The 8,645-nt window shown below is 35.5% G+C and overlaps 2 protein-coding genes across 2 annotated transcripts; both read left to right on the top strand.

The window, feature by feature from the left end:
- The first annotated feature begins 347 nt into the window (after positions 1-347).
- On the top strand, positions 348-1,409 carry LOC149240663 (antimicrobial ginkbilobin-2-like protein). The gene has a single exon (XM_089367347.1). The coding sequence runs from the start codon at positions 462-464 to the stop codon at positions 1,383-1,385; it is 924 nt and encodes a 307-aa protein (XP_089223473.1). The 5' UTR covers positions 348-461; the 3' UTR covers positions 1,386-1,409.
- A 148-nt stretch (positions 1,410-1,557) lies between these two features.
- On the top strand, positions 1,558-3,407 carry LOC149240662 (cysteine-rich receptor-like protein kinase 42). The gene is made up of 6 exons (XM_089370266.1): positions 1,558-1,564; positions 1,671-1,810; positions 1,921-2,131; positions 2,229-2,463; positions 2,547-2,691; positions 2,805-3,407. The coding sequence occupies exons 1-6, from the start codon at positions 1,558-1,560 to the stop codon at positions 3,135-3,137; spliced, it is 1,071 nt and encodes a 356-aa protein (XP_089226392.1). The 3' UTR covers positions 3,138-3,407.
- The last annotated feature ends 5,238 nt before the right edge of the window (positions 3,408-8,645 follow it).

Below are 8,645 nucleotides of genomic sequence, written 5' to 3'. Positions count from 1 at the left end.
CCTCTTGGAGAAAAAAAAGCCAAATAAACAACACTCCTCAAACTCGAATCAAGGCACGAAACTTGTGAAAGTAATATTTGAGGCGATTGTTAATTATAGATCACAAACTTTAGTCTCTAATTATAGATCACAAACTTCGTGGAGACTAAAATATCTTTTCTTGTTTCAATGGGCTGTGTGAAAGGGTGTCTGGCTACCACATAGTACAGATAACAACATCCCGGTTGCTTAATTTATTCCCGCGTTCGTCTGCGAATTCTACGGAAGCCACATGCATGATGCGACGACCTTGCGATGACTGGCTTTGGTCCAGAGTCAGCCATTTCGGCGAAAACCAGTTGTGACGACCTTGAAGGGATCATGGAAGACGAGACTGAAGACGAATGCTATAACTTGAACATGCCAACGCCATTGCCGAACCACCTCCACTCATCTAACTAGAATAGAGGAACCCGTGGACAATGGCGATGAAGATGAAAGAGGTAATTAGCAGCGTCTTCCTTATTGTAAGTGTGTCTATCCTTATGCCCCTCTCAGCTGCTGATCCGTTCAATATTCCCGTTAAACGGTTTTGTGAGAATAGCGAATATACCAACGGTAGCGCTTTTCAGAGTAATCTAAACCAGGTTCTGGATTCACTGGTGGGGAACGTTTCTACCAGTGGATTCAATACATCTAGTCAAGATGACGGGCAAAACAGCCACAGTAAGGTTTATGGGTTTGCCCAATGCAGGGGAGATTTAAACTCCTCCGATTGCAAACAGTGCGTGGCCACTGCAAAAGCCGCGATTATATCCGGCAGTAGTTACGAAAATCGTATTGTTGGAGAATGCAACAAAACTTCTGCGTCCATTATACTAGATGCCTGCTTATTACGTTACGACAATCATAGTTTTTCCAACAATTTTAATGAGAGCGCAGAAAACTTTCTTATCTGCAATGACGAGGTAAACAGTCAGCCAGAGTTCCCAATTACTATTCGGGACATGCTCCAAAATGTTCTTTATAAAGCTGCGAAGAGTCCCAATCTTTTTTCTGCGGAGCAAGAGGTTGCGCCCTATAATTCCACAGTTCTTATCTACAGCTTGGCGCAGTGTTGGGACGCTATGTCCAAAGAAGACTGCGAGGCGTGCCTGAAGTTTGCGTTGTATGAAATATATGACATCTGCACAGATAGAGCTGTTGGATCACAATTCGGATCTGTGAACTGCTACTTGCGTTTCGAGCTTTATCCATTTTTCAATCCTCCAATTATCTCGCCTTCGCCATCACCATCACCGTTGCCCTCGCCGACAGAAAGCCCTCCAGTATTAAGTATCTTTTTTCACATAGTTTATAATTTTCAGGAATATTCTGGGGGTTTTGTAAAGATTTTGTTTTGTTGATTTGTGAGATTTCTGAGACTTGGTGCGAGTTATCTGAGATTTCTTGTGCAAATTTGCAGAAGCAAAGAGATCTAACGTGCTTTGGGTAACTCTGGGAGTGGCAGCCACTACGGTTGGATTAGTTGCAGCCATATCCCTTTGCAAAAGGAAAATTTGGAAACGTATTTCTCAAATGAGAGGTTTTGAAATTGCTACGATTCAATGACCGCTATCTTGCATATTATGAACCGCTTTCCTATTTCTTTTTCGCAAGGTAATTAAAGACTTTGTAACTATTTTCCGCAGGACACGAAGGAGAAATTAGCTTGTGCGCGACTATACCGAATCCGGAACTTATTTTCAAATACCAGACTTTGAAACGGGCGACGTCTAATTTTCACGCAGAGAGAAAGCTTGGCGAAGGCGGTTTTGGATCCGTCTTTAAAGTGAGACTTTTGTGCTACATCCACTTTAATTGATTTTAATGTAGATACCATTGTTAATGGTTAAACCATATAATTATTTTTGACCTGGCATGATGCTTCTTGATCGGCAGGGGGATCTACCAGATGGCAGAGAGGTTGCAGTTAAACGGCTGAAAATAGGTTCAAGGCAAGGAGATGTTGAATTTTTGAATGAAGCAAATCTCATCAGTCGTGTTCAGCACAGGAATCTAGTCAAATTGCTTGGTTGCTCAGTTGAAAACTCGGAAAGGCTACTAGTTTACGAATATCTCCAGAACAGTAGCCTAGACAATATTATATTCGGTTGCTTATCCCTCTTTAATGGCTGCACAGATCCTGATTTGTTCGAGTATTGAGATTGTTTTGTACCTTGCTAATGTTTTTAGTGTATGTTTTGTAGATGTAAAAAAACGCCATTTACTCAATTGGAGACAGAGGTATGAAATCATAGTTGGAACTGCGCGTGGGCTGGCCTATCTTCACGAGGAATCTGAAATTCGAATCATTCATAGAGATATTAAAGCAAGCAATATTTTACTCGATCATAAACACAAACCCAAAATAACAGACTTTGGCTTAGCCAAACTTTTTGATGACGATAAAACCCATGTCAGCACTAGAGTTGCAGGAACTTTGTAAGTATTCTATCTTCAGTATTGTTCATATAATTTTCATAGTGTTAAGATATGGAGATTTCATTGTACACACTATTGTGCAGCGGTTACATGTCGCCTGAGTACGCGTACCGCGGACAGCTAACAGAGAAAGCAGATGTATTCAGCTTTGGAGTGCTTGTACTTGAGATTATCAGCGGAAGAAAGAATCAGAGTTCAGCTCAAGACACGGAGTTTCTCATCGAACGGGTATGGCCATTGTGGATCTCATCTTTGAAGTAGATGTTTGCGAAATTGTTGTTGTAATTTTGATTCCTTGGTAACTAAAGCTGTATGCTTGGTTGATATTGGTCAATTGCCAGACATGGAAACTGTATAACGCAGAGAGAGCTTTGGAAGTAATGGACCCCACATTGGAGGGTAGTTATTCCTGGGAGGAAGGGATTAGGGTCATTAAGATTGGTCTTCTGTGCGCACAAGCAGCTGCAGCGTTGAGGCCTTCAATGTCTCGTGTGGTGTCGATGCTGACGTTTGAGAAAGAACATCTTCCTTCGCCCACAAGCCCCCCTTTCGTAGATCTGCATAGCCTGGGCGTACCTGCAACAGCCTCAGGCAGTACAGCAACATCTAGTACACCACCCGATATCCACTCTGCAGCTGCCGATCCTTCATCAGGCATCCTAGAGCCGAGGTGAAAATCTGCAAACGCTTTGATCGCATTATATTAACAACGGTTTATTGTTGGACTTCTCTCCGTGTATTACTTCTCTGTGCAATAGAGAATTGCTACTTGGAGAAAGGCTATGGAGTGTCCGTGATTGTCTACGCGGTCAAATTTACATATTTGATATATGCAACTTTCGGGTAAAAAGAAATGGCTGATCTCACAGCTATATTTATTATATATTTGCTATTTTAAATTCAAAATTATGTTTCTTATTTTGAATTCAAGAATATGTATCATAGTTTACAAGCAATTTTCTTACTAATACAAGATATTCGTTCATTTCATGAATCAAAGCCATCTTTTTTCCATGAATTGAAATAAGTTTTTAGTATTTCAATTTAATTATTAATTATTATTAAATATATAATATGATTTTAATTTTTATTTTAGCAATTAAATATTTAATTAAAAAAATGTATATGAGTTATAGTTTTTTTTCATCTATTAATAAGTAATAGTATTAATCTATAATATTATAATAAAATTTATTTACAAATTAAGAATCTCTGGTAAAATAAGAGTAAATTTTCCTTATTAAGAATTTTTTTATATGCTATTTTATGTATATATGTGTTTATTTAATCCATGTAGTAATTTTTTTATAATTGATAATAATATTATTATTAATTTAACATAAAATTATATTTATTTTTTCCCAAAAATCATAATTTGCATTATTTAAAATAGAAATAAAAATCATAATTTTCATTATTTAAATTAGAAATTACATTTTGTAGATACACCCTTATACATTCAAAAGACCATATAAACTACCCTTCAAAAATACAAAAAAGAAAACAATAACTTATATACCTCGTCTGTGTGTTATATGATCACGATCCCCTCCCTCCTATTAGTTAAAACCCAAAACTAACCTGTTTAAAGAGGCCTATCAAGTTTTCTGTTAAGTTGTTCAAAATATATACATAAATATGACTATATACATTGTCCACAAAAGTTCTATAAAGAGCCCGTGGTACTAATCAGAAGATATGTGGCCTATCATTTCAATTATTAACCATATGAGATGTATAATGAGGAAAGCATTTTGGTGATTAATTATTTTAATTAGCCATTTAATTTATAAAGTTGCATTAGTTAACTATTAATTATTCATATTTTTGTCATTTCTTTAAATATAAAATAAATTCAAATCTAGAAACTTTTATATTAAAATCATGATTTGTTTATTGTCATATTAACTAATTATTAATTATTATTAATTCGGCTATACATCAATGAAATTAATATAAAACAGATGAAATTACTCTAAATACTAAATACTATGACAATATTATTGGAGTTTAAATTCATAATATGTATAAACATAAAGCTTAAAATAATGGAAATGAAATATAGATTAAAATAATATTTTAAACTAGCACATTAAATGATTGATAAATGTTGATAGATATCAATTCATAATAATATCAATACAGTATGCTAAAGTGGAAGTTATCTTTTTAGAAAAATTGCAAATTAATATATGAAGTGGAAAAATAAATTTCCTACTAAAAAGTAAAGACTTTCATAAATTTTAATGAATAATACCCATAAGTAAGTCTCCACATTTACTTTTTTACTTCTAATTAAAATATTAAACAACACAAAAATAATAAGACCTTAAAATTATGTCCAATCAAATATTTTTTATTTTTTATTTTTATAATATTAAAAAAATATAACATTGTATATTCTAAATTTTACAATATTTATTACATTGCTGTTAAATATATATTATTTATCATAAATTTGAAAAAATTGAAATATTTTTAATAATAATGTATAAATTGGAGATATATATATGTATATGTATATGTAAATGTAAATGTAAATGTGCATCCTATTTATCATTTACCCCTAAAACCGAAAAAGACTCCAGTACCCTCTAATACAGTGTGTTTTCATATTCATAATAATAATAATGATATCATCTGTGGATGGCTAAGGTAAAATTCAAATTTCGTTACATTTGTGATGCTCACTCCAATGCCCAACAATTATCTAGTGATCGGTGGTTGTTTCTCAGGTTATTTTGTGTGAATTGTTGGAAGTTTTCTGAGGGGATTTTTTCTGGAATACAGTGTGTTTTCATTTTCATAATAATAATGACATTATTGATGGATGGGGAAGGTAAAATCTAAATTTTTTATATTTGTGATGCTCACACCAATGTCCAACAATTATTTAGTAGTTGTTGTTGTTTTTCAAGTTGTTTTTAGTGTGATTTTTTGGAAGTTTTTTGAATAGATTTTTCCGGTTTAATTTCTCTAAAATCTGGCAGGAATTTACTAAGTCACAGTTTTGATGAGTAACCCCTGCCTATTAAAAATACCCTGAAACTTTTCAGAACGCTGAATCCACACATACAATAAAAAAAACTAATTTAAATGACATAAATCAAAATTTCCCCACAAATTTTTCTACCAAATTCAACCAAAAAAAACTCCCATAAAAAATCATACTAAAAACAACTCCATTGTTTTCATACTTACGGTCCATTGTACGAAAACCTGTAATATAATCTGGCTGTATTGCAGGAGGTTCCTGTGCACGCAAAATTCTGCTTGTGAGATAATACTAAGTTATGTACCTTATTGAAGGCCACGCACTAAAGTTAAATGATATTACGAACTTCATAATCGTATTTAAAGTGGTGTGTGCACCTCTTCTACTCGCGAGTTATTTACTTGTAAGAAATAAAATAATTTAACATAAACAATAAACTTTCTCACTTTGTTGGGTAACAAATAAATACATATTTTAACATTAAAAAATTAATAATAAAAAAGAATGATAATTTGTTTAGTATTTAACAGATTCGTGCTTTTCAACCCTTCATAAGTTGGTATTTCAATTCAAACTAGTGCTTAATGGAAATTCCATCATTTCCCATGATTTGAGATCTCAAAGCATCGATGAAAGACCTTGGCACATAAAAGAAATAGACTTGAGTTATATTAAAGAAATAATGACTTTTTGTTTTAAAATTAGAGAAGTTGAGAAGATTATAATTGGCAAGTTAATAAGATATAAATAATTATTTTTCTCTTAAAATTTGAGAAAATTGTACTTTTCAAATTAATAATATGTAAATAACCATTTTTTGTTTCAAAATTTCAGAAGACTGTCAAAACTTTATTAATTTGTTAATTAGATTATAAGTTTTTCTTCAAAATTGGTGATCCCCGCAAAAACTAGTGAGTTCTAAGTTAATAATATATTTTTATATATGTATTATTACAAGTTTTAAATCCCATGAAAACTAGTGAGTTCTAGGGGAGCAAATTTCATGAGCAATATGGACTCTAAAATAAAACATACAAATTTGTAATTCAACCAAATGTTAATAAATTATTTTTTTTTTAATTCAAATAAAGAATATTTTAATTATTTATAAAGTTAAATATTATAAATTTTTTTTTCCAAAAGAAAAAATCGAACTTTTTATTACCAGGATAAAAAGTTACAAGTATATGCCGCAGCATTCAATTTTCTCTATAATTTGTGAATCATAGAGCTCGCTGGATGGGGAAACTCAGCCCCGTCCAGCTAAACAAGAAGGGAAAACCGCTGAACAGATACACAACCTCCTCATATGAGGAATGCCCGGGCCAGTGCCCGTCCAGCTTGAAAAATATAAACAAGAAGAATGAGAAAAGACCGCAGCAAGAACAAAAAGGAGAAAAGAGAGAAATCATGACTTTCTCCCCTTTTTCTTCTCAACTTTTTGCCATTCTCCTTGGGATGGAATTATGGGAACCAGTTGAAGTGGATTTTCTTCGCCGGGTCGAGGATTTTCCTTGTCTGAATCAGAGGCGTCTGGAGAGTGCTGCCTTTTGATTCCACTGATTTCCATTGAATTTAAGTTCTTTCCCGATTGTGATTCCATAGGTTCTTGTGGGGATGTCTTCTGAGTTTCTGTTTGGTTGCTTTCATTTTGGACTGGTTCTTCCTCCTCATTATCTTCCTCCTCATCGGATTCTGTATAGGAGAATTTCCATCCCTTTTGATGGTTACCTGTTTTCTTCTTTCTGCAGCTATTCTTTTTGTATTCTGGACATGCATTTTGCAGATGTCTAGTTTGCCGACATATTCTGCACCTGAAAGCTGTATTTTCATAGTCTAATGACTGCAACCAGCGATGGTCTTTGTGTTTTAGTTTAATGTTTCCTGGTAATCCTTTACTAAGGTCTACTTCCACACATATGCGTGCGAAGTATGTGTGTCCATTTTGATAAATCTGCCTATGGAGTTGCCTATACATGCAAGTATCTTTTGGTCCCAGAAATGGATAGGGAGGTTATGAAGACATACCCATACAGGCATCTGAGATACAACAAAAGTGTTTGCGTCAAACTCCAAGAACCATGGAGTAATAAAGAGACCCGAAGAGCCCCAAAACCACGGTCCTTGCTGAATCACGAGCTCTCTGATTTCTGGCGACTGAAATTTAACTATGAAAAATCCTTTTGAACAGAGGTGGATCTCATAGTCCAACGACCAATTTGTGAGTATCCAATGAAACATATCCAAGGGTTTGGGCCAAAACCCATTAAAACGGCAGATGATGGCTTGCTTTTCATAGCTGTCACATACCTTCTCTGCTTCTACTGTATCGATTGTTAGTTCTGGTGTATGTTGCAGTTGTTCCACTATGTATGGACTTGGTTTTGTTCCGGCCTGCTTTGGGATTGTCGGAGGAGCTTTCCCACTTTGTAAAATATGCTTGTAGGACACTCCTTCGCTTCTGTATTGCTGGTGCTGAGCTGGGTTGTGATTCGATTTGGACCCACTGCCTCCTTCTGTTGTTTTGCTGGTTGCTGCACCTCCTCATAGTCTCATATTGAGAAAGATTGTAGATCTTGGCTTGATGTTGTACTCCTTCAAGGTTCTGTGATCCTGTAGCGATCTGCCCCCTGTTACTAGGTTTTGCTCGCCTGCCGGATAGCCAATCTGGTTAGCTATGTTATTTTTCAGATCTATTGCCCTATCTGTGGCATGAGTCCAAATCAAAATTGTATTTCCCATGGGCGTTCTGACGAGGATTTGAAAGCGATTGGGTTCTGTCCCGGCAGAGTTTGGACTGGCGATTTGGGGCTGGGATTCAGTCTGGAGGACTTCCTTCCCTGCTAAAGTGGCTTCGACTGCTTCTGCCCCAATGGCCTTGTTCCTGGATACGCAGTCAGCCATCCTTGAGGGTTCTACCAGCCAGAGATGCTCCCGATCTGTCAACGCCCTGGCTGGTTTCTCCGGTTCTGCATTGTTATTTCCTTCGATTCTGAAGATTTCCTTCTCCATGAGATCTGTGTCTTTCCCATGTTCCAGATCCGGGCAGAAACAGACTGAATCAGATCTATGATGTAAGACCTGACCTCGGCTCCAGGCTTCCTTCCACCAAAGTGCTGGAATTAATGAAATGTCCAGGGTTGTGGCCGCCCCTTTGACCTTCATGGTTCTTGTGGTCACCCAGATC

Source organism: Pinus tabuliformis, chromosome 8, assembly GCF_031772625.1.
Source record: "Pinus tabuliformis cultivar Carrire ecotype Pingquan chromosome 8, CPIR1, whole genome shotgun sequence".
NCBI lineage: Eukaryota > Viridiplantae > Streptophyta > Pinopsida > Pinales > Pinaceae > Pinus > Pinus tabuliformis.
This window is presented reverse-complemented; position numbering and strand designations above follow the sequence as displayed.

What these genes read in the sequence shown, in the direction of transcription:
- LOC149240663 (XM_089367347.1), top strand. Translation starts at nt 462, where the DNA reads ATGGCGATGAAGATGAAAGAGGTAATTAGCAGCGTCTTCCTTATTGTA.
- LOC149240662 (XM_089370266.1), top strand. An exon ending in GTTTTGGATCCGTCTTTAAA is followed by an intron (nt 1,811 to 1,920) that starts GTGAGACTTTTG and finishes CTTGATCGGCAG; the next exon opens with GGGGATCTACCAGATGGCAG. An exon ending in CCTAGACAATATTATATTCG is followed by an intron (nt 2,132 to 2,228) that starts GTTGCTTATCCC and finishes TATGTTTTGTAG; the next exon opens with ATGTAAAAAAACGCCATTTA.